This window comes from Drosophila persimilis, unplaced genomic scaffold (assembly GCF_003286085.1).
Source record: "Drosophila persimilis strain 14011-0111.01,24,50 unplaced genomic scaffold, DperRS2 tig00000191-arrow-pilon, whole genome shotgun sequence".
Classification (NCBI taxonomy): Eukaryota; Metazoa; Arthropoda; class Insecta; order Diptera; family Drosophilidae; genus Drosophila; species Drosophila persimilis.
Genome location: NW_020825298.1, coordinates 225,917 through 251,515, shown reverse-complemented (window position 1 = coordinate 251,515; position 25,599 = coordinate 225,917). Strand labels below are relative to the sequence as shown.

General features: G+C 39.6%; 4 protein-coding genes across 11 annotated transcripts; 3 read left to right on the top strand and 1 right to left on the bottom strand.

Annotated features, from left to right (window-relative positions):
• The first annotated feature begins 1,394 nt into the window (after positions 1-1,394).
• LOC6595583 (dedicator of cytokinesis protein 7) lies at positions 1,395-9,249 on the top strand. 3 transcript variants are annotated; one of them, XM_026988604.1, is made up of 12 exons: positions 1,395-1,443; positions 1,526-1,610; positions 1,685-1,854; positions 1,913-4,401; positions 4,459-5,045; positions 5,101-6,294; positions 6,358-7,089; positions 7,157-7,288; positions 7,865-8,045; positions 8,107-8,285; positions 8,355-8,725; positions 8,792-9,249. In XM_026988604.1, exons 1-12 carry the CDS (start codon positions 1,403-1,405, stop codon positions 8,832-8,834), a joined length of 6,204 nt encoding a protein of 2,067 aa, XP_026844405.1. In that variant the 5' UTR covers positions 1,395-1,402; the 3' UTR covers positions 8,835-9,249. The 3 variants fall into 3 exon arrangements, with proteins under 3 accessions (XP_026844405.1, XP_026844406.1, XP_026844407.1); XM_026988606.1 differs by lacking the exons at positions 1,395-1,443; positions 1,526-1,610; positions 1,685-1,854; positions 1,913-4,401; positions 4,459-5,045 and having other exon boundaries at positions 5,243-5,279; positions 5,342-6,294; positions 8,792-9,246; XM_026988605.1 differs by lacking the exons at positions 6,358-7,089; positions 7,157-7,288; positions 7,865-8,045; ... (1 more) ...; positions 8,355-8,725; positions 8,792-9,249 and having other exon boundaries at positions 5,101-5,279; positions 5,342-5,406.
• A 2,253-nt stretch (positions 9,250-11,502) lies between these two features.
• LOC113565674 (cysteine-rich with EGF-like domain protein 2-A) lies at positions 11,503-13,409 on the top strand. 2 transcript variants are annotated; one of them, XM_026988403.1, is made up of 3 exons: positions 11,503-11,976; positions 12,038-12,466; positions 12,961-13,409. In XM_026988403.1, exons 1-3 carry the CDS (start codon positions 11,529-11,531, stop codon positions 13,014-13,016), a joined length of 933 nt encoding a protein of 310 aa, XP_026844204.1. In that variant the 5' UTR covers positions 11,503-11,528; the 3' UTR covers positions 13,017-13,409. The 2 variants fall into 2 exon arrangements, with proteins under 2 accessions (XP_026844204.1, XP_026844203.1); XM_026988402.1 differs by lacking the exon at positions 12,961-13,409 and adding an exon at positions 12,564-12,928.
• LOC6595584 (sodium/hydrogen exchanger 8) lies at positions 13,197-15,865 on the bottom strand. Its single transcript, XM_002020925.2, has 5 exons — positions 15,177-15,865; positions 14,706-15,109; positions 14,552-14,616; positions 14,153-14,484; positions 13,197-14,096 (listed from the first exon to the last, which is right to left on the bottom strand). The coding sequence occupies exons 1-5, from the start codon at positions 15,848-15,850 to the stop codon at positions 13,616-13,618; spliced, it is 1,956 nt and encodes a 651-aa protein (XP_002020961.1). The 5' UTR covers positions 15,851-15,865; the 3' UTR covers positions 13,197-13,615.
• A 1,029-nt stretch (positions 15,866-16,894) lies between these two features.
• LOC6595585 (S-adenosylmethionine synthase) lies at positions 16,895-24,725 on the top strand. Of its 5 annotated transcripts, none has more exons than XM_002020926.2 (7): positions 16,895-16,972; positions 17,750-17,919; positions 20,080-20,157; positions 20,541-20,663; positions 22,199-22,311; positions 23,110-23,789; positions 23,857-24,725. In XM_002020926.2, exons 2-7 carry the CDS (start codon positions 17,796-17,798, stop codon positions 23,960-23,962), a joined length of 1,224 nt encoding a protein of 407 aa, XP_002020962.1. In that variant the 5' UTR covers positions 16,895-16,972; positions 17,750-17,795; the 3' UTR covers positions 23,963-24,725. The 5 variants fall into 5 exon arrangements, with proteins under 5 accessions (XP_002020962.1, XP_026844028.1, XP_026844030.1 ...); XM_026988227.1 differs by lacking the exon at positions 22,199-22,311 and adding an exon at positions 20,791-20,903 and having other exon boundaries at positions 16,896-16,972; XM_026988229.1 differs by lacking the exons at positions 16,895-16,972; positions 22,199-22,311 and adding exons at positions 17,144-17,216; positions 20,791-20,903.
• Positions 24,726-25,599: the final 874 nt, after the last annotated feature.

Below are 25,599 nucleotides of genomic sequence, written 5' to 3'. Positions count from 1 at the left end.
TATAAGAGTTTTCATAATTTTTCAAGCATATCCGTTTTCCAATAAAATAGATCTAGTCTTAAATAGGCTAGAATGGCAACACTGAATCGTTGTTTCTCCACCTCTATCCGCAACGCACGGGCGCACTGTTTTCGGCAATAGTATTTATTTATTGGATATATTAGAGAACAAAGGGTATAGAAACTTCCATACGCAGGTTTTTTGAATTTTCGCACACAAATCTTACTTATGTGTATCATTTATTCCAATAGATTGCATTTAATCCTTTTCACTCATTCACTTTCAAACAATTTATATTTGGCGCTTAAGTTTTGTGGGATTTTTTTGAGATTTCCTCTGAGATTTTCCCTACATTCCATTCTCACTTACGTTGCCACCGTTTTTTTGTTGTCCTTTTTTGTTTAAACAGTGCTATAGTTAAAATACAATAATTGGGAGTACTTAAAAATATATGTATAATGTGTATAATATAACTTGGGTTCGTCATTACGGTATATTTTTAAAATTGGACGGTATATTTTGGTATCTTTCGGAGGGTCAAACCACTAACCATATACTGTATGTATACTCTATCGGATTTTCTTGTTTTCTTGCCACCACGTCTAGCTCATATATCTCGCAATTTGTATACTTTTCCTAGTGTTTTTCCAGTATATTTTAAGACACGTTATGGACTCACCCTCTTGTCCAATGCACCAATGTAGAAACCGTGTAGAAATGCCACTTAGAGCCAAGTCCCAGGCCACATCGAATATTAATTCGTGATCAGAATCGAATTCCTGATCGTTTTCCATCAAAATCTCAAAATCTCTTGTCCGGAATGTAGGACAAAAAGGCATGTCAAAAAATGGACAACGGGTGTTTCGGGCTTACATATACATATGAAAAGAAAAAGGACAACAATTTTTGAAACGTACACATTTGCCCTTCAGATGTCGCTTTTAGTAGTTACATGAAAATGTAGTTAATATGTAGCTAATGTGTAGTTATCGTGCAGTTACCATGTAATTAAATTAATTTAGTGGAAATTGTTTTTGACCGGTTTTGCTTAAACCTTATTTTATAAACAATCCAATAATGATGAGAACTTAAAGTTAACCAGTCATGTAGGAAATTTATGTAATAATCGGATAAATTTATGATCTTACCTAGCTAGATATATTCCACGGAATATCCAAAACGAAGAATGTAATGCAACTTGAACAAATGCAACAAATAATTCGTCAGTATATTTACGGTATATTTTGAAATAAGTGAAGTAGCTTAGGTATATTTCTGAGAGTCAGACCGTATATGTTAACGATAAGTCCGCGGTCACACTGATTGCAATTAAAATAACTAACTAAAATAACAATTAAATTAACTTAAATACAGTTAGTGGCTTTCTTTTGATAACAACAAAATGTCAAACGCACAGCGCTCGTTTGTGCAAAAAGTATCAAAGTAAGTGAGCATTCGCAAGGTTAATCCAACAAACAAAGAAACGCCCAATAATTGCATCTACCCCAATTTTTTCATACACCAGACAGCCTGCTGCAGATGTTCGAAAAAATGTTTGTAATTACCACATCCAATCAAAGTCAGCAGACACCTCTCTGTGCTCATCCGCAGTAAGTTTTGTTTTATAGTCTCTATACGGCGATGCTTATTTACTTTCTGATAATGTTGCATTTTTCGCAAAAAGCTATCTCCCACAGATCCGCTTGACTATGAGGAGTTCCTCGTACAACATATGAACATCGTCAACCGCGATCCATTGAAGCTTATCTTGGACTTCCCCCAGGGCGATGTAACTGTTAAAACCATTCCACGCAAAATCCGAACGATTGATCACATTACACCAAATGAAGAAATGTACGTAGTCCGTGTAATTTGTAACTGTAGTTTGTAGTACTTAAAAATCTTTTTACAGAACTGATTTGCCGCAGCACGTGCAGGAGTGTGTGAACTGCTATACCCGTCCATGGAAGGTGGTAGAATATGCTCAAAGGCACTACTCAAGCTCGTGTTACATACGTGAACACATTGATCGGGGCACAATTAGTCCCTCCGCATACCAACAAGAGTTCGAGATAGACAAAGACTTTGCATCTTTTGATGAAACATTCACGTACAAAAGCGAAAGTTGCACACCCAGCTCCAGGCAATCGATAGCTAGCCTGGCTTCAGTTAGCTCATGCACGGACACTTTGACACCTCGCGGTTCGTGGGCAAGTTTTGATTTGCGCCGTTCTGTTAATGATCCTCTAATACCAAACTTGCTTAATAATGTACCGCCCGAACAAATTGATCAAACCAATGAAGTGCGACGCCAGCAAGATCGACAGGTTGCTCTTTTTTCCCTGTACCCGGAATCTGAAGCAGAGGAGGAGCGTATCGAACGAAGACTGCTTGCTGAGATTCCTATGGAACATATGGGTCATCGCATTCAGGTGAAGTGTCTGCAGCTTCGACTCGAACTCGAGGTAGAACCAATATTTGCTTCTATGGCTTTATATGATGCCAAGGAACGTCAAAAACTATCAGAGAACTTTTACTTTGACATGAACTCAGACGGTCTCAAGCGAATGTTGTCCAGCCACGTCCAATGCGCCGACATAAGCACCCAAAGTCACTCGGCAATATTTGAAATTTCTTACCCGAGCAATGATTTGTTTTTGGTTATTCGTCTGGAGAAAGTGCTACAGGGGGATATTAACAATTCCGTTGAACCTTACTTAAAGGAAGACAAAGACAAGTACCGTGAAAAGGTAAAATCGAATGCTGCAGACTATTGTGAGCGCTTGGGAAAATATCGAATGCCATTTGCTTGGACTGGCATTTATTTAACAAACGTCTTCAATGGTGACAGCTTTGAGCACAAGGATGTTGGTGGAGGAGAGCGTGATTCGGCTGGCAGCGGTAACGTTTGTGGCGGCTTAGGCACGGCTCCAAGCTCCAACAGCTTAGATCGCAAGTCTTCCACGAGTAGCTTTGATCAGCTAAGACGCAAAGCAAATGATATGAGTGGAACGCTTACTCGGCGTGGTTCTCTAGAGCGAAAGGAGAAACGGCGTTCATGGTCACCAGATGATTTCGCGAATGTTGTTGAGAACTTTCGGCCTATTACGATATCGGTTCCCAGCTTCTTTAAGCAAGAGGCAGATAAAATGAAGGATGAAGATTTATATAAAATATTACCGGAGCTAAAGCGGCCGAGCTCAGTTATGAAAAAATACAAATGCATTCCAGGCTCGATTAAACTGGAAATATCTCCATGTGTTGAGGAAGTCAAAAACTCGCTAACACCAGAGTTGGCTAAAATTAACCCACAAAGTGGTGAAAATATTCGACCAATCAAAGAAATTCTAGAATTCCCGCAATCAGCTATATACAATCCACACTATAGCTATCGGAACTTACTTTTCGTGTCGCCAAAGGAGCTCAATTTCTCTTCACGCGCCGGCTCAGCACGTAACATTGCCGTTCGTGTTCAACTAATGGCTGGAGAGACCTCTAAAGATGCAGTTAATGCTATTTTTGGCAAATCATCTTGCCCCAAATTTTCTTCTGAAGCATTTACGGCTGTAAATTATCATAATAAATGTCCGTCATTCTATGATGAGATTAAGATAGCCTTACCTGCGTCCATAAAACAGCATCACCATCTACTATTCACCATATACCACGTGTCCTGCCAAAAAAAACCACAGGATTTGCAGCCTTCTGTAGAAACCCCCATCGGATACACTTGGCTGCCCCTATTAGAGGATGGCAAACTGAAAGTTGGTGAATTTAATCTTCCTGTTATGGTGGAGACTCCGCCAGAAAATTATTCTTTTATACCTCCAAATGTACACCTGCCAGGAATTAAGTGGCTTGACAATCATCGAGCCGTGTTCGCCATTAACGTAGAGGCAGTGACTGCAATACATACTTTGGATTCGTTCCTCGATCGTTTTTTCTTGTTGTGTGAATATGTGGACACCCGTAATATACCTTCACATATCGGCGAGGGGAATATGGAGGCTGAGTTGAAAAAATGTTTGTTGGATATCGAGCATGCAAACCGTGAGCCATTAGTAAGACACTTACCCCTAGTGTTGGACAAGCTTATTGAATTGTTAGTTACGACCCACAAAATTGGTGGACAGACTATGTCCCTGGGATCTACAGTCTTCGAAGTTCTTTGCTTAGTATCTTCACTTTTGTCAATATTAAGCGACGATTTAATAGTTGATCAATATGGACGGCAAAGTTTGTTTTCAACTTATGTGCAATTTCAATGTAAAATACCACACCCACTCCTCAGCAAGCAGCGGTTTACCTGCAGACGAAGCAACACCGAAGACTTGCAATTAAGCAATTCATACAGTTTGTATGACAATGTTTCAACCAGTGGTCGGAGTTTGGATCGCAAGGGTTAGTACAACTTTTGTGAAATACTTTACGATTTAACGCATTCACTTTCCTTCGCAGATCCTGCTAGTAATATGCTACACTCTATTGTTGGTCGTGATGTTCAAGAACGGCTGCTGCACGAAGAACTGGCCCTTCACTGGGTCGTTGCCAGTGGGAAAGCAGCAGAGCTAGCCATGGCGAATTCATGGTTTTTATTCGAGCTTATTGTCAAGTCTATGATAGAGCATTTGCACAATTCAAACACTTTAAACGCGCCACGTAAAAATCGATTTCCACATCAATATAATGACGATCTGTCAACACTAGTTCATTTAGTTACCACAAAAGTTGTGGGATATCATAGTAATGAACCCAAGTTGGCACAATCCTTGAATGCTAGTCTAAGCTTTTTCATATTTGATGTATTAAGCATCATGGACCGCGGATTTGTTTTTGGACTGATAAAAACGTATACTAAAGTGCTAATTTCCAAGAACGCGTCTATTCCAGACTTAATGAATTATAAGATAGATTTTCTGAGAATTGTATGCAGCCATGAGCACTTTGTAGCACTGAATTTGCCATTCGGGACTTCATATACAATGATTTCAGCACCCTGCAGCCCAACCCCAAGTACGACGTCGAGCAACAGTCAAACATCATGTGTAAGTGCACATTAGAACAAGTACACTACAGTTCTCAATCATTTTCGTTTTTTAGGGTTCGCTTGAGCGTGCAGTGCAAGCCGATCTTAGTCAGGAGTTCCTTCAACAACACTTTCTTGTCGGACTGGTTTTAAGCGATTTGGCTTCAGTAATGAAGGTACCCAATCCCCAATTGCACGGAAAAGCGATACGCTGCATTCGTAACCTGATGACTTCACATGATTTAGATACACGGTATAGTGAAACGGAAGCACGCGCCCGTGTGGCGTCTTTATACATACCGCTTCTATTCATAGTGATGGACAGCATTCCCCAATTGCATCAGCATGGCATTGATCATGACCGCTTACATCAGATCGGGCAGCTTGAAGATTATCAAGGACCGCAGCAAACTATTGCAGCAGCGACTATAAGTCCAGAAGTGGCGTACGCAATATCTGGAAGTCGCCCCTACTACATGAGTGAACAAGTAAAAAACAAGTCCCCATTAAGCTCTGAAAACACGCGCCACTTGTTAGTATGCTTTCTTTGGGTACTTAAGAATTTGGAGCGTAACATATTATACCGCTGGTTGCTAGGTTTAACTCCTCATAGGGTGCACCAAATGCTACAAGTGGTAAATGTCTGCCTAAAAACTTTTGAGTATACGGGACAAAAATACATTCCCACCCTAAAGCGGACCAATACACAAAGTTTCAGAAAGAACGCATCTACTGACGTAAAGGAAAAATTGGAAGAATGTATAAGAGGTACGAACTCCGCCCGCTATGATCTAATTAATCGTCGAAAAGATCGCAATTCGACCGAGAAATTCCGGTGGCGAAAGGATCAGATGCCCTACCGTTCGCCCTACACCGATAGTGTTGGCAAAAATGAGCACGATCTGGAGCTGAGCCACTTTATCGAAGGGTCATTGGCAACTGAAATTACGCTTGTTCTACTCGACACTCTAGAAATATTAGTCCACGTAGCTGCCAACATTCACCATAACTTACTCGGTACTCTGCTTAAAGTGCTGCTTCACGCACTCTCCCGTAATCAGTCAACGCTGGCGCTGCAAAATTTGTTTGCCTCTCAGCGTGCGCTAATTTTTAAATTCCCCAACCTATTGTTTGACGAGGAAACGGACATCTGTGCGGATTTGTGTTTGATATTACTAAAGCATTGTGGATCGCTTTTACCAGGAATACGCTCACAGGCTGCAGCCTCGTTATATTTACTAATGAGACAAAACTTTGAAATTGGAAATGTAGGTTTTATTATTTTAAATACTTTTTACAACTTGTATATGATTCGAATTTTGTCATTTTAGAACTTTGCTCGCGTCAAGATGCAAGTAACAATGTCGTTAAGTTCATTAGTTGGTACCAGCACTGTATTTAGCGAGCAATCACTTCGTCGAGCCCTGAAAACGGTCTTAGTTTATGCCGAGTCAGACTCCGATCTACAGGATACATCATTTCCTGAGCAGGTGCAAGATTTGCTTTTCAATCTGCATATGATTCTATCGGATACAGTGAAAATGAAGGAATATCAGGAAGACCCAGAAATGTTGCTGGATCTCATGAATCGTATAGCCAAAGGATACCAAAACAATCCAGACCTACGGTTGACCTGGTTAGAAAACATGGCCAAAAAGCACCGTGAACGTGCTAATCATACAGAGGCAGCCATGTGCTACGTTCACGCAGCTGCCTTAGTCTCAGAATATCTCAGCATGTTGGAGTCTCAGACCCATTTACCTGTAGGAGCAGTCAGCTTTCAACGCATTTCCCCAAATACGCTCATGGAGTCGGCCGTATCAGATGATGTGCTTAGCCCTGGCGAGGATGGTATTTGCCTGGGAAACCATTTTACTGAGACTGGCCTAAAGGCGCTGCTCGAAGAGGCTTCCAACTCATTTCAAGTCGCTGGAATGTATGAAGCAATGAACGAAGTATATAAGATTTTAATACCCATCTGCGAAGCCAACAGAGACTTTCTTAAGCTAGGTAAAGTTCACGGAAAATTGCAGGAAGCATTTAATCGAATCTCCCAGCTACAGGTAAGCAGCACGTTGATACACCAATGCAAGAAATGATTTTTAAAACCAATTTTCTATATTTAAACAGGGCAAGCGAGTGTTTGGTACATATTTTCGTGTGGGTTTCTATGGAAGCAAATTTGGAGATTTAGATCAACAAGAATTTATTTACAAGGAGCCGACATTGACAAAGTTACCAGAGATATTCAGCCGACTACAGGTATACAATATTCAATTATTTGAAACAAGGGTGTACACGGGATTTCTCGAAGGGGGAATTTTTTCTGTTAATTTCTCTTAAACTGGCAACAATTCTATATTATGATTCTATCGGATACAGTGCATGCTTTTTCAAAGAGTATATATTGTTGGTCCCAATCTCTTCAATTTAAATGTACTGCAATATGACGATTACATTACCCTGTGTGCACTTAGTATGTAGAATCATATGCGAAGAAACTTAAATGAAGAATATTTTTGTATTACCTTTCAGACATATATATATATATATATATATATATATATAAACCTTTCTGATTTCCTTCGTTGCTGAAGTGGTGTTTAACATTTCTGATTTAATTTGAAGTCACTTCGAGCAAATTGAGGTTAAGACTTGCACAGTGAAAATATAGGCTTTTCGGAAATTTTCCAACCCCAAGTTTAACGACGCCTGCTATTTAAGCAGGTCACCTTTAGCATGGGATATGTAATGGGATCTTTTTTGCAGCCATACAAAAAAATTAACACTTTTTAAAGTGTTTGAACACAGTTAAATATATGCTCTTATCATTTTTAGAACTTTTATACGGAACGATTTGGCCCAGACTCTGTACATATCATAAAGGACTCGAATACAGTTGATGTGAACTCATTAGATGCCGAAAAGGCATATATTCAAATCACATACGTAGAACCGTATTTTGAAACATATGAAATGCGTCATCGCGAAACCTACTTTGAGAGGAACTTTAACATTAGTACGTGTTTATTTGTATTTATAGCATTTATATTATATTAACACCTATTGATCAAATTTAGAACGTTTTATATATGCCACACCATTTACAAAAAGTGGTAAGGCCCATGGAGAGTTGCATGAACAATGCAAGAGAAAGACAATTTTAACAACAGCCAATCACTTTCCATATGTAAAAACAAGAATAATGGTAATTAGTCGGCAGCAAATAGTCTTGGATCCAATTGAAGTAGCAATTGAGGTAAGTAAACTGATGGTATGCGATCTGAGCAGTTATTAATCTCAACTTCGTATCTGTTTTTTTGATTAGGATATTCAAAAGAAAACAGTTGAATTGGCGGCTGCTACAAATCAGGAGCCTGCTGATCCTAAAATATTGCAAATGGTCTTGCAAGGATGTATTGGAACGACCGTTAACCAAGGACCTATGGAAATGGCTAGCGTTTTTCTCTTAAATTTATCAGATGGCACAACCGTACCAACGAAACAGCAAAACAAATTACGGCTGTGTTTTCGCGAGTTTTCAAAGCGATGTGCTGATGCTTTGAAAAAGAATCGTAACCTAATACTTTCAGATCAAAAGGATTACCAACGTGAATTGGAACGTAACAACGATCGTTTTATAGAACGCTTAACACCTTTAATAACTCTTACCGCAATCCAAAATCTAGGCGTTGTTAAGTAAGTTTTTTTGTGTTCCTATTATTTTTAAATGAATTCTTCAGCATATATTTTATTTCCTCTTAGGGCAAACGCATACTACAACAAAAGCACTCCATTGAAATGGTAATTGTTGCTATTCAATGGCGTCAAGTATTCTGATAAAATCTCCTCTTATTCTGCATTTTCATGTCTAGCGTTTCGGACTATTTTAAGTAAGTTTGTAATAATAATTTATTCAATTTGTCTAGGAAGCAAATATACGTAAAATATACTATTTACCAACTATTTATAAACTAGTTCATTTGCTTGAAATTATGTAAAAAGTGTCAAAAACTATAATGACCATGCAAAGTTTACACTGTAACTTTTTAATTGTATCCCATGATCCTCAACAATATACATTTTGAATAGACAGACACGAAAGGCTAAATTACAATTTTTCACGTCATTTAATAATAAGCCCACATATTTATTTTTGTACAAACGTACAATATACACATGTTCACGAATAATTTTTAACAGAACATTTAAGTAAAATATAATAACCCCTATTTGAGGGGAGCTCTTTTATGTATAATTATGCTTGATGTGTTTTAATTATATAAAGTATCTACACATATGTCATATTTTAGCAATTCAAATACATCCTCGCCAGGATAGGTTAGCAGATTTACAACACTAACTATTCCCCTGTCTTTTATTCTCTCAGTGTAGCTTAAATTTTTGGGATTCCTTTAATATGTCTTTGTTGGGCTACTTAGCGAGATGACGCGACAGAACGGCTGCATAATCTGCTTCCGTGCGGGAGCATATATGTACATATATAAACAGTTGTGGAAAAAATAATAAAAGCCGCATACTTTTTTCGAATGTTTCATTTAATTTTTTTAAGTCTCATAATTTTTATTGAAGGTGTATACAATAATGATTCTAAATATAAAAAAAAAAATAATAAGATTCAAAAATCTTTATGTAACAATAAATTTTTTTTAATTTTTGAAGCCTGGAAAAAAATATAAATGCACTTATATTTTGTTCTTATCTTTTTATAAAACTCTCCAGAACTAAAGACAAAATAATATGTAAAATAGCTGTTCTTGCGGATCCTGTTTCAGAATGGGTCGCAAAGTGCATTTTGAGGATATTGAAAGAACAAGAAAGAACAATGACTGATAGTACTGCATCTGTTAGTAGCCGTACTATAATGAATAGGCTGATTGATGTCGATATAAAATACCATATAGCTCAAAAGTTACCATTCTTTAAGAAAAAAATATCAGAAACCGAGTCAATTTCGCGAACGGTCATAGGTTTTGATACATTACTGTATACTCAATTAATACAAATTATGAACTTTAAAAAATTTGCCTTTCAAATAATTAGTTCCATGACATGACTGTATGGGCAGTGGGACAGTGGGCAGTGCAAAAAACGAAAAATAATAGGATTTAATAGGTATTACCACTAACCTTACAGTATATTGCTGGTATTACTGGGCTATATCAGTCTTAATGAATTAAACATATATATACTTACGGTATTACGGTATATATGGTATTTTCATCAGTCGATAGTATCAATAACCGAACCGGACATTTTGTCGCGGCCGTTTCCTGCCATCATGCCATTCAGCAGGTACTTGCCATGTTGGTCACTTTAACTGAGCCCAATTGGTATTAATTAGTTATTTTTAATATGTATTTGATATACACCACATATAGTATATCCATATAAACTTAGCTTTTTTAAATATACCGCCAAACTACGAACCGGTTAAAACGGGTCGACGCGATTTTTGCTCTCGGCCAAAAATGTTTGCCATCCCAGGCTCCAAAGAAGACAAAAACAATTTAATCTCTGTTTTAAAGATATTTCAACGACATTCTGCAGCTTATTGTCTTCTTAAAGATACCAAGATTAGGTACCAGGATCGAGATATATTTATTATACAAGATGATAATCATATGCATGAATATATCTAAAACATATTAATTTGAGAACATTTTTTTATTAATTACGTTTTAAAAACAGTTCGGAAAATCGATCTTCATATTAAACTAACGAAATAGAGTATACAAATACATATCTACGTATTCACGCATCAAGTTTTAAAGTACCAGCAACTGCGACTGCTTTTTTGTTGAACTTTTTTGTCAAAACCTTGTTTTAGAAAAAATGCAATAAAAGAAAGGACTAAAAAAAACTAGCCAATCTTGTAGAAAATTTATCCATAAATGGCCTAAAATGAAGTGGGCATAACTATGTGTTTTTCTTTTTTTTTTCACCTATGTCATTCGCTAAAACCTTTTTTTGTTTGACCATTTTCGCTAAAACCTTTGTTTAGCAAAATCCAATAATAGCATATGTTTAAAGTAAGCCAGTCAACTAGAAAATAGGACCATTAATTGGATAAAATTATGTGGGCTTGGCTATATATTCTATCTAGCTAATAATATTCGACGGAATATCAAAATCGAGGAATATGGTTTCCAATCCTTGCCGGAGAACGATAACCCATTGTAGGCCAAGAGGGTATTTTAATATTCCACCGAAAATAATGATAATTTTATAATCTTAACGCAGTTCAGGTGAAAGATATCGTGTTTTTTTTTTTTTTAAATTCAAAGGAAAGATGAATTGAATTTACCAGAAGAATTTATTTTATTTTCCGCCATTTACCTAAAGTAGTTGAACTATTTAAATAGAGGGGGCTTAAGTGGGCTAAATTCGGTTTTTCATCATACGGTATATTTTGAAATATGTGACGTAGCTTCGGTATATTTCTGATGGCCCGGGGTTATAACGAAAGAAGCACAAAAACATGTTGTTTATTAATCATTATTCAACCATAATGGCATTTCTGGCTTTGGCGGTGGCATCCACATCAGGCGATAAGGCTACACCTCCGCCTTGTAAGGCCTGTAGTTTGCTGGCAACATCTTTCAAAGTTGGCCTGGAACGCACCAAGCGGGGGCATGGTGGTGGAGATACGGCTTGGGAGGAGGAAAAACTACGTTCCTATAAAAACAGTGAAGTCCGCCTCGTGGAGATCCAAGAGAGACTGTGCTCAGAGGCAGAAGTGGTCAACAAAGACCATTGCCACAACCTCGCCAACGAACACGAAGCGGCAATTGAAGACTGGTTCACCCACAAGCAAGCCGAGAGTCCGGACCTTCAGTCCTGGCTGTGTATTGAACAGTTGAGCGTGTGCTGCCCGCCGAACACCTATGGGCCAAACTGTCTGCCTTGTAGCGAGTGCAGCGGGAACGGTATGAAAGAAAACATTATATATATAATTTTTCCGATTATCATACTGTATTTACAATGCAGGCAAGTGCAAAGGAGCCGGAACGCGAAAGGGAAACGGAAAGTGTTTATGTGACGCTGGCTACGCGGGATCTAATTGCAAAGAGTGTGCCCTTCAGTACTATGAATCATTCCGCGATGAAAAGAAGCTCTTGTGCACACAGTGCCATGCTGCGTGTGGCGATGGCGGTTGCACTGGGGCTGGTCCGAAGAGCTGCCGCAAGTGCAAGGATGGCTGGCACATGGATTCGGAAACTGGATGCGTCGATATCAATGAATGCCTGTATCAGCAGCGTCCAACCGCTTGCCGTCCGCAGCAGTTCTGTGTGAACAACGAAGGATCATTTTCTTGTCTCGAGTGTGATCGGTCATGTAATGGTTGTGATGGCGATGGTCCAGACATGTGCAAGCAGTGTGCGGATGGCTTTGTACTCAAAGATGGCAAATGTCAAGGTAAGTAAATGGATTGGGACGCAGCTCGTAATTTTTGGAACAAAACCATCTAAAAAATAATTTTACCCTACATTTCTCGCGCATCTGCTCTCCAAAGACCAATCCGCAGAGGAACGCGACTCGTATGTGAACTTCACGCGGTTACTCACTTACTTCGGCATGTGCGTGGCCACTTGTGTTATCTTTCAAAGCTCCACACATATTGGCTGGGGCTGCGTTGTTGGTGCGGCTGTTGCCGTATATATTGCTGCTTCTGAGTACTGGCTTAATTCGCCACAAGCAGGCCATAAGCCCGAAATCGACACAAAGCAGTTGGAGGAACTCATTATGAAGTCATTATAAGCAGAACTTAGCCATCATAGTGTCCAAGTGGGACATAGTGTTTATTCTGTGAATAATTCGCGCCCAAGTCATTTCAAAGATCAGCAGTATTCCTGATTAAACAGAATATGCTTAAATATCCTTAACGATTTTCTATATTGTTTTGATTGCAGTCAGCAGCGACTCGGAAACTGCGCTCAATGAGGAGCCAGCGCACAAAGAACTGTAGATGGCACTGTAACGCACAGACATGCACACATTTTGTAGACAATTTTAGTTTTAATAGGTCATAATAGTATCAATTAGCAATGAATTAATATGACTTTTGCCAAAGAGAATTGAGAAATGTTTTCTGGTTTTTCCACTCAAAACTTCAAACACTTGTCACCAAGCTCAAGTTCATTCCTTGTTATTCGTATCACATTTACATCTTTAATTATTTGGTTTTCAAACATTTACAAAATCACAAATACAACTATAATATACTTTGAAGTTTCAATAATTAGTTTTGACTTAGTGGACCTCAAAATGGCTGTTTTGAAATGTCCCCCAGAGAGAAATGTTGGATTGCAATGGAATACTGCTTGAAGCTGATAAATAAAGACACAACCCCAAAAAACAATCTATTAGGATTTATATCCACCAAAAACAACATAAAGAAAACAAATATTAAACAAGTTAACGTACGCCACCACCACATTTTCGCGTTCATAAAAAAGAAAACGGGCTACATTTGATTTATATCAACAACAAAAATAAATACATATGATCCTTCACACTGGCCACAAAGTATTAACACAGCCACAGAGTTCCATCTATCATCTAATTCTACGACCGTGTGAGATGGCTCTGACTGGTGCTAGCCGCTAATCCAATCTCCTCATCCGACTCATCCGAATCTAAGGGACTCACACGAATCGCCTGGTACCATTTATTGGTCAAGTCCGCCATCTGAGACTTGCACTCATGCAGCTCCTGGCTGTTGAATCGACGGGTGAAAAACGGAATGAAGTACTTGCGATCGAGGCGCCCAAAGCGATTGCGAGCCTGGGTAAAGGAGACATCCTCCTCTTCGGTAAGTTCGGACAAGTGCTCTGAATCAATCGCCTGACCCCACTCCCGTGTCTTCGAGAGGGAAATAGATTTTGAGCGTTTGCGGCTGTTGCTGCTGCGACGCGCTCCCACTGCCTCCTCCGATGAGTTGCGAACAGTTCCACGTGGTCTTCGTTTTTTTCCAGGCTTAAGATACTTTAGCAGCGGCATGGTAGAACCACCCAAAACCAAGGTTGTGAAAAGCACGATTATCAACCTGCGGATCGAAAATTAAAGAACCCTGTCATTTTGTTACAAACTGTCTACGCTTACGTGGTTGTAATAATAACGTGGCGTTTCTCTTGGCTGTCAAGATTTAAGTGCAAAGATAACGCATAGGAAATAGCTCCACGTAAGCCAGAAAACCACATAATAAACTGCATCTTGTTGTTGATTTTGTGCTCGCGGAATTTGTTAACCAAAAATGCGAGAGGAAAAATGTTGCAGGCTCGTCCAATAAGACACAATACGATCGCCCATATAACAAAAGACAGCTCAACTTGGTGCTTGAATGAAAAGATCGCTAGTCCCAGATAGGCGAACACACAAGTTTCTGCTATAAAAGCCAAGGTCCTCATTGTTTGCTGCATGGTGATTTGAGTTACCTGTAATTGGAGTAAGATGGTGTTTAGAATGTGTTGCAAGGAAAACAAATAAATATTAGTAACTTACCGTAGACAAGTTGAAATGTGTGTAGTGAGACATCACGATTCCACAAAACAGTATGGCCATAATTCCTGTGAGGAAGTAAAATTAATAAGTTATATACAATAACTCTCAGTAGCTCTTAGCGATCACTCTAATTGTCTTTACATAAATTATTTACCACTTAAGTGAATTCCCTCGGCTAAAACGTAGGGAGCGTAGGTGAACATAAGCATCATGGCAAACTCAAGGGACGGATGCTTCCGCAAGTCAATGTGCTTAAGTAAGAGTGCCGATATCAATGCGAAGATGACTCCGATGCCGGCCGAAGCAAAGAACATGGCACAGAACGTCTTTAGGGCACTAAAGATTGCCTCTCCCGTGCTAGCCTCTGCATTTGCGTTGACAGATTGTGTGATGGAAGCGGTTAGAACAATCGATATTGCGTCGTTTAGAATGCTCTCGCCAAACACCAACATGTTAAGTATTGGATCAACATCCAGTGCATGAAAAATAGCCACAGTGGCGACAGGGTCAACTGCTGAGATGAGCGATCCAAAGGCAAAAGACTCTGAAAAGCTAAGCCTGCGAGAGAGTGAATGAAGTTAGCAACAGTTGAGCAACCGAAGAGAAAAGAAGGAAATTTACTTACCGGAATGCCACCTCTGCAAGACCAAGCAAATATATTCCGGCTCCGATGACTAAAGCAGATATGGTTGTGCCAAAAATTGCGAAGACTAGAATCGAGCCAATGTTTTGAAAAAAGTTTCCTTTGTGCAAATTGTAGCCGGACTCAAAAATAATGGGCGGCAAGAGGACAAGGAAGAAACCCATTGGAGAAAACACCTCTTCGCGCTTCCAGCTGCCATTTTGGCCAGACATAACGTTCAACGAAAGTCCAATAAAGGCGCCAAGGAACACCACCACGATGCTCTCCGGCAGATATTGGAAGCCAGTCTGAAGCATTGAGTGAATCAGTAGAATACCTAGCATAATTACACAAATGACAAAGAATAAAGACAGCGAGGAGTTGTGTTCTTGCTCAACAGCATGAGAATCAATGAGCGGAGGTTCCGTGACTAGAGTAGAGGTGTTTCCCTTCCTTGTGGTGCTCCCATTGATGGGAGAAACAGTCGAGACTGGGACGTTCACCAATGGATTGCTGGGTGAGGAATTTACATGACTGGCGTTACTATTTTCTGCTGTACTAGAATTTTTAAGTATTGTATTTGGTGATTCCTGCCCGTTGATGTCCACCGCTACTGTTTGCAGTACGAGACAAATTACAGCTGCATTCCAAAACAGCGACCAGCGGCTAAGATTCATTTTAAGCGATGCAGTGATATGCGGATCGCACGCATTTAACTAATATTAAACAATTTCAACAATTTGTTTTCCTTTCATTACACCGAAAACACGTCAGTAACAGCTGTTTATCAGATATAATTTATCGCAGCGTTGCCATATTATCGCAGTAACTACCAGATACGGGCAGGCACCGCAAAATATTTGAACGGAAATTGTGCCTGTAATAGAGTTTAATTGATTCAAAACGAACTATACACAAACAAGATTATTAATCATCAGTTCGCAAGGCGTCATTTCGACTTCTGTCAAGTCACGTTGGCGATGGGGGTCGCAGGGGCCGGCACTGATAACTTTTGTGCAGAGATCTAGCTCGAAATTGACAATTTCAATGTTAGAAGACGTTGCGGTGCGACTACCGTGTAACTAGGTCCGATTTTCTGTTTCTTTCAGGCTTAACAATAGAGTTCCCATTCGCATATTTTAACTATATACTGGAATATACAAACATACACATGTGAATGTTGTTTTTGAGCCCCACGCGATCAGACCTAGGGGGGTCAAAATCATTTGAAAGATAATGCAGCTTGTTTTTTTCGGCTATTTTCAGTCGGTTTTTAGAATCTTTACTATATTATGCAGAAAGCTGATAACCGGCGCCTTGATCTTGGAAGACCTCGTTTGTCGTTATCATGAGGTGATCATTTTGCAAAGAAATCAATTACAGATGGCTTGAAAACCCTAAATTGTATATATTTCATTGATTAGTGTCGGGTGGTCTGTCATTGACCGACGAATCATATCGGGTAGAGTTGAAAGCCATAATTGCATCCAAATTATACTCATAGTCATCAATAATGAGATCATATTGCGATTTAGAAAATATTCCTTGACAAGAATGGGGCAGAGTATTAACTACATTTTCAAATGGTTGCGCGAATAAGCTGTTTTTCGAATAGTACCGCATAGATTTGGTTTTGATAAGCTCTTATTTCATGCCGACTCATCTTTCCGAGTTGGGGCTGCAAAAAGTTTATAAATTAGCATTTGCTTTCACAAATCGACCGCAGTCGAACTCTGTTCGAGCAGTAGACAAGTCGTGAGTGTGAAATTGTCGAGCCCGCGCCCAATATTCTAATTAAAGTAAGTACAAAGGACCCAGATCCGAGAAGTATATTTTCCAACGAGGTGGCAGCACTCATAAACAGCTGTTTTTATCAGTGGGTAGGTAAGAAAAAACGTGGAGATGTCACTCCAGAACGCTAGGAAAGTTTTGCGGCCCCAACAACCAACAAAGAGCGCCACCGTAAACCCCAAAAATATATTCTCCCGCTCACTCTCCCGCTTCTATATTCGCTCTCGCTCACGAAAAATTCTGGCGAACGAGGTATAAATTTTAAAACTCACAAAAAGTGTGCGCTCTTTTTCTACGGAACCGTCGCAAAGATTGGACGTGTGTTGGCTGCGCTGCTTATTACGTTGCCGTCGCTGAAACATTAGAGACTCAGTGTGTATAATTTATTGAATTAATAGCAATAGAAACGGAACTAGTGTATAAACTAGTATACAAAACACAGCGCCTGTCGAATAGTTATTGACCTTTTATAACGTGAGTGTCGGTGCGTGCTAGATTCTGTCGTTGCTTACTGTGCTATTGTGAGCTGCAGAAACACCAGGGCTCGCCGCATGAAAGGAAAAATAAAAATACGCTTTGTGATTATATAAAAATATACACTACGAAAAGCGTGCAAAACCGGAAAATGTCTAAAGCTAAAAAACAGCAGAGCAGCGGCGACAGCGGCGCCAGACTACTCGTACATGTGCAAAATAGTTCTTTTATGAGAGTGTGGAAAATCAATCTGCTCATGAATATTCTCCCTATTAACTAATGCCAACTGTTTGCTTCGTTTTTTTACACAGCTTAATCCACAACTGAACGAAAAGAATTAAACGAATTCCACCCAAAATGCCGCAAAAGACAAACGGACACAGCGCCAATGGTTGTAATGGCAGCAATGGAAATTCCTATGACATGGAAGATGGACAAACATTCCTATTTACTTCCGAATCTGTTGGCGAGGGTCATCCAGGTAAGTCCCGTGCTCCCGTCCCTTAAACCACATAAATCGTGTAGCTCAGCCTTCTGCAATTGCATCCCAGGTATCTTCTATTGCATCATAGCGCGGCCATGCATCTGCATATATGAATACATACATATGTATGTACATGCACATCCATACGCATACTCTCGCACTTGGCGTCTGCGTCAGTTTGCTGTGTTTCTCTGTTCTTCTCTTAACCTAACATAACTGTTTCTCCAGGAACTGGGGTCTGGCCCTGTCTCCCGCTATTCGGTCAGCTTGTTGACTGTCTGCTAAAACCTTTTTGTATTGCAATGTTAATGCGGGTTGTTCAAGATCTAAGAAAATGGCGGCTGAGCGCTGGTGCGCTCACCTTTGCTCAAGCGACTATCCCTCGTCGAACCTTATTGTTACTACAATTTGCGCTTCTGTTGTAGCTGCTGCGGAATGAGATTTTGTGTCGAAAAACGTGCTTGTTTACTCAGCAGCGGCCGTCTAAAAGCAGCATTTTCTTAGGGTGATCAGGTAAGGGGACTATATGTGCCGGTTTTTCGAACCATATCGAGCGGTGTCGCGAGATATGCATACAAATATGTATGTAGATACTTTTAGTAAATTTGCATTGAAGATGCAATTGCTGCATAGAAATATACCAGCTGGCACCCCATGAACCCCGACAGAACAAAGTATCTGCCCTCAAACAGCTGGACACTCTCTAGCCCCCGCACAGCTGCGAGGCCCAACCTTCTGTTTGTGGGGTTGACGCAATTTATAGACTTGTTCTCTTCGCTCCGCTCTCACACATTTGTGAATTTTGCGTCATGCGCACCATGTGCTTTTGGGACTACATGTATGGAATATTCTCTGCCACTGTTGCCGAACGCTAAATATACACATGCATATGTATGTATGTATATAGTATTCTGTTGTGTACTTCTACATATATGTAAGTTCCTGTTATGCAGAAGACGATCAAAACAATGGCCAAAATAAAACAAATCCACGTTGGCGGCTTATGTGGCAGGGAGTTTCTTAGCTTTTCAAGCTTATCTTGCTGATGAAATGGCCAACCACGTGTTTCCATCGAGCTGGCAAAGTGTTTCGCCGCATGTCCGACGCCGCCTTGCTATTTGTTTATATCAGTAGGTCCATGTGAATGTAATGAGCTGTATGTACATAAATGCGGGTATGTGTAGGTATATACAGATGTGTACGTACTAATATTATTTGCTGATAAGAGAGAGCGACCTTTTATACTACGCATTGATTGCTTTTACCATTTTATAACGCTAATTAAGTTGGCTGCATAAGACAGCCCTAGACAGATCTGCTGTTTGATAAGCGGGGAGAGTGACCCAAAAGAGAGGCCCTGGAAAGTCGCCATTAATTTCACCTGTCGCGCTATGATGAATGAGTGACACTTAAGTTTGCCGGAAATGATGAACAATGTCTTATTAGGTTTTGGCAAAGCATTCGGGACTATCAGATGTTCAGTCACTATGTGAATTAAGTCGCAGGTTATTTCTTGGAGTTTATTTATGTAAATCCATTTGTTCAGCGTGTTTCCAAGTACTATTGTGCTAAGAGCGATCACTTTCCCAGATGTAATCGAGACGATGCGACACTAAAATAATTCAACAGTTATTGACTTTTGCCAGCTTATAAGGCAAAGAAGTGGAAACCTGTTGAACCCTCCAATGCTGACTCAAAATATAGGTTCAATAACGCTATTTCCAATGAAACCTGCCGAAAAGCTCCCATTTCGCAGGCGTGTTGCGATTCTAAACGCTGGCATCGGGACTGGTGTCAGTTGTGGCGGCGTTATATGAATCCCAGGATCTCATGTGGGTATGCTTCTTTTTTTTTTTGCTTTAATCTTTTGTTTGTACAGCGGCATCGCAGCTTGTGTTCAAAGTTATACACATTGGCATATAAAGTGGTATTGAATTTCGCTGTCAATCGCAGACTGAAAAAATTAAAATAAACTGCATGGCCCAGCAATTTTTTCTGTCGCGCCTGGTCGGCGACAAATGTCGGGGGAAAGCACATAACTGGCAACTATTTGGCACACTCGCTCTACCCGCATCCTCTCCCTCCCATTGTCCATTGCAGTTCTGCTTTCCGATACAAATTTTATATAATTTTCTTATTCTCTGCTCTTTTTTACAGACAAAATGTGCGATCAAATCAGCGATGCTATCTTGGATGCACATCTCAAGCAGGATCCTAACGCGAAAGTAGCATGTGGTAAATTAAAAACAAAGTCATCAAGCAACAACTCTGTCGGCCACAAAGCTTGAATCCCGAAAATGGAATCTAATAAATAAGCCTCTGTGGGACTCTTAAAGTCAGCTCTGAAGACTGATAGTGGCAAGTTTAAAGCGAGATAAGCCAATTTTGTTGTTGTCTGGAAGTGTCTTGCCATCAGTAAACAAATTCGTCTATAAAGTAAACATCGGCACAACAATCGACGCGTGTGTAATGCTAACCGCCCAATGCTGTACCCTTGACAAATAAACAAATTTGTTCAATCCATAATGGGCATTGGGAAGCTTTGGACTCCCTGGAGTTGCTTGACTTGCTGCCGACGCCGTGCTTTGAACACAAAATTAATCTTTCTTTAATTTTAGAAACTGTTGCAAAGACAGGTATGATTCTGCTCTGCGGCGAGATCACATCGAAGGCCGTTGTCGATTACCAGAAGGTTGTACGTGAGACAGTCCAGCATATCGGCTACGATGACTCCTCCAAGGGTAAGTTCGATAGGTCTACCGTAGAATATAGAGAGACACATTTTTGGGTGGGATTTCAGGCATTTACCGTTACACACATGCAAAGACAGTATTAAACTTAAAACAAAATCAAATCAAAATTAAAAAGGTTTCGATTGGAAGACCCTAAATCTGCTTGTCGCCATTGAACAACAGTCCCCAGACATTGCCAACGGTGTCCACATCAACCGCGAAGAAGACGACGTCGGCGCTGGTGACCAGGTACAGCAAAGATAATCCGTTCTCCTACTACCGCCTAGCACTAAGTGATGCGGAAAAGTGTGTGCGTTTGTTCGTTACGTTTACATTTTGTTCAATGTTGCTCTTATATCGTATATTTTTCCCACGCACTTTGCTCGATCGCAGGCCAACCAGTGTTTCATTTCACTGAAAAGAGATCAACTAGCCATCTAATTTTCATATATTTCATTTAATTATAATATCACAAGGTTACAACCCCATTTCAAGGAACTCAGCTGATTTCAGTTTAACAATAATATTGGGTCAACGATCGCATTACAATACCATAAATGTACCCATATAAATATTTTGGATTAATGTCTACAAATTTAGGACAAAGAATGTTACATGTTGCATTGACAATTGGAAAGCCTTGAGAAAAAAAAACCATTTTGTGGGCTCAAATAATTGCATACAATCACTTTAGTTACACTTCGGATATTCTAACGACATAAATCCTCATTCTACCAAACCCAGTCATAGGCATACATACTCGATGTAGAGCTTTTACGAAAGCGTTCCTCAAGAACTCATACCAACAGGAAATAAATATTGCATGCGACTTATTACACTAGGAAACAAAAATAAACTTTTTATTTATGCGTCGAACCAAACCGACTTTTTGTGATAGATTTGGGGCTTTTGAAGCTGAATTTATCAGCTTTTCAGAATTTCAAAGTTCAATACAAACAGATGTAAGATGGTTAAGTTATGTGAAAAAAGAAGAACACCCTATGAAGAAAAGTGTAAAAGAATGTACAAGGTTTTGAAAATTACAAAGGACCACATCATGAAAAAATCATACCTAATAAAAGAAAAATGTAAAGGGCCAAAACTATCAGAAGTCCGTTTTGTTCGAAGCGTAAATTTGCTGTTGCATAGTGTTATTAAGAAACTTCCCTGTAGTTGTCAAAACACAGATGACTATAAGTATGGTTTTCTAGACACAGGTCAAACGACTAAAAATCAACTATTATTTTGATACTTATTGCGGTGGATTGATTTGTTGAAGATTGAAGATCCAGCAACGGCTACGGTTTCAAACATCTTTAATTAATTATAAACATTTTACATACATATAAACTAGAATAATAGGGTGAATAAAATCATTTGCTATACATTATTTAAAGACATTTTCCCTGTGTGTGCGCAATATTGCTGCGCTATTTTCTTTTATTCTTTCTCTCTCGTTTCATGTGTACAAAAAACACGATACAAACCAATATCTTATCTTATACGATATTATCAATTTTGCAAACGACTTTCAAAACTCAAAGGTTTCGATTTTAAAACGTGCAACGTGCTTTTGGCATTGGACCAACAATCTCCCGAAATTGCTGCTGGCGTGCATGTCAATCGCCCTGAGGAAGAAATCGGTGCCGGAGATCAGGTGTGAATTAGAAACAGTAAACTGTAAAGTAATGGCATACTCGGCAGGCCGAGGATCGTATTCCCTTTCCAAAGAGTTGCGCCTTACGATGTTTGTCATGTTTGTCATTTGGTTGCGGGTTAGCACATCTGTTTGCTCGGTGGTATGGCTTGGGCGGTATCATAACTCTGTTGGAAGGGGCTTTACCGCCACTAATACAATTTTTTTAGTTGCACATATTTATTGTTTCCTATTCATTTGCGTAACTAATTAAAAGAGCTTAGCAAGACTCAGTATTGCGATTAATTTTGAAATCTTTTGTAGTTTGTCTATTGCTATTACTGTACCACATTTTATGATGTTTCAAAGTCGCATCATCGCAATGATGCCATGTTTGGGAATGCATTTCACCGCATCGCTTGTTATTTGAAGCCGAAAAATTCGATCATTGCAGGATCTGCAAATTATTTGAAATATATGATTTGGCCTTTTTATTCTGTCGTTCAGTTTAGTCTATTGTTTCAAATAACAAATGCGCAAAACCAAGGCACACACTATCGCATAATTTCCGCAAGCATACATATGTACATTTACACTATCTGACTATTACTTTTGCTACTTAGTTACAGCTACTCTACACCCCAATCCCAATATATAACGCTTAAAACTTGTTGCTTGAATCATCCCCTACTAATCCTAAACCTTAGTGTATTTTACACATTCTGCTTACAATTGGGTACGGCTTTTTGATTTGTGTTGCTTTCGTTTGGCGTAATATCATAAAGAGCAAAGCTTAACCGACCTTCAAACTATTTTCAGGGAATCATGTTTGGATATGCTACCGATGAGACAGATGAATGTATGCCCCTCACTGTAGTGCTGGCCCACAAGCTTAACGAAAAGATTGCTGAGCTGCGCCGCTCGGACGTGTTCTGGTGGGCTCGCCCTGACTCCAAGACTCAAGTAACCTGCGAGTATCTCTTCAATCAAGGCTCGGCAGTGCCCAAGCGCGTTCATACTATTGTCGTTTCCATGCAACACTCGGAGAAGATTTCGTTGGAAACTCTGCGTTCGGAGGTTATGGAGAAAGTTGTGAAAGTTGTCATTCCCGCTAAATACTTTGATGCCAACACCATTGTCCACATCAATCCGTGCGGACTCTTCGTCATTGGTGGTCCGATGGGTGACGCTGGTCTAACGGGCCGCAAAATCATTGTGGATACCTATGGAGGCTGGGGTGCACATGGCGGTGGTGCTTTCTCAGGCAAGGATTTTACCAAGGTTGACAGATCTGCGGCGTACGCAGCACGCTGGGTTGCCAAATCCTTGGTAAAGGCTGGACTTTGCAAGCGCTGCCTCGTTCAGGTCTCGTACGCCATTGGCTTGGCCGAGCCTCTGTCTATCACTGTGTTTGACTACGGTACTTCCCATAAATCACAAAAGGAACTGCTCGAGATTATCAAACGCAACTTTGACCTTAGGCCCGGCAAGATTGTGAAGTAAGTGGAAACTGAGCTCTAGGCAAATTATGTACATACTATATTTATGTTTTTTTTTATGTTACAGGGACTTGAACCTGCGTCAGCCGATTTACCAGCGCACTAGCACATACGGTCACTTTGGACGCGACGGATTCTCGTGGGAGGAGGCAAAGCATTTGGAGATCAACTGACTAGACGCTGAAAAACCGTTGCCACCGTCACCGAGTGCTAAAAGGTTGAAGCCATCAACAGAAACACCAACAGCAACGTAATTTTTAGTTTTTGTTTTTAAAAGTTAAAAGTCAGAGAAGCAGGCTGCATCCGCCTGCAGCCCGTCTTGGGCTTTTGTTTTTTACTGTATCTGCGCTCTACGCTATTTAATTTAAAACAATTCGATGTGTGCAGTCCTCTCACACAGCATAAGTTGTAGTTGTCATACTATCCGCCTATATTTACTTAATAGACAGCTCCCCTACAATTGATGAGCTTAAGGTATACATATACATAGTATAGATTTCTCGCTCAGATCTGTTATCACAAAAAAGGAGCCAGCCACCCCCACCCGACCCTCTTGTAACCGTCAAGGAAATTCAGTTGGCCTCTTTCAAATTGTATAAAATCTTGGATATGCTTTGACTAGAAATTACACACATTTATTATGTTTAAATTGTACACATATTTTTGTATCTTTTATTATTGCCACTATATGTTGTCGATTGTGCGTTGTATGCGTTTGCCCAAAAGTTTTTAATCAACATGCTTGTATGTATGTATATTATACACTGTCCTTGTATTTCTGTAACCAACTATAAGATAATGTATTTTCCTTTACAAAAATATATTAAAGATCCAAACGAATGACCCACATGCACATATGGGTATTTTAATTGTAACAATATAATAGGAATCACCGCGATAAATAAACAAATAAAATATAACGACAACCAATCGAAACTGATCGCCTGGTAGTATTTTAAATATGCGCCAAAAGACTCTCCTTACAATAGTTTATATTTATGTATGTGTGTATGTACAATACGTGAAATTTTCACAAAAAAAATTATTGCAATAAACTTAATCGACGATTTATCTCTTGTTTACAGTTCCCGTGGACCGTTATTGGGAAAAGTTGGTAAGTTAATACATGTAATCTGAAATACAGTACATGTATAGTTTTCTATGTTTTATATATATTTGGATGTATCCGGTCGCTTAACAGCTCGGCCGTACAATTGATCTATGCTTATCCAACATAATGCAATATAATTTGTCACAGCATGACGAAACACGTAACGTATGGCATTTTCCCAAGAAAATACTAGAATCTCGGAAAAAACTGGGTGACAGGGTACCAGCACCAACCTTACCTTGGTATATGAACACCGTGCTTACTGATTATATGAAGTAAATGAAAGGGTTTAGTTAAAAACTGAAGGACGTGGGCGAAAATGGGGTTGCACTACGATTTCTTCAGTCGCTGACGTATCTTGACGTACGTCGAGACTGTAAAGAGCATATAAAATCCAATCAAGCAGAATCACCAAGACCTGAGATTTCTTGAACATGTAGAACATTTCGGTATCTTCGCAGGTTTTACCGCCTGATGGGGGAAGATGTGTAAAAGGTGTAAAGGTGGTTCAGGCTAGGGCAGGTATCAGGCAAAGTAATCTACTGAAAAAAAAAAATTACCACCAAGCTTAGTCTACTGGAAATAATTAGAAAAAACTATCGGAAGTTAGGGCCGTAAGAAAGGCTATCGTAAATGACATAATAAAGCGGAACCATTCCAGGATTGGCTGGACGTTAAGTACGCAATTGATAAATAAAT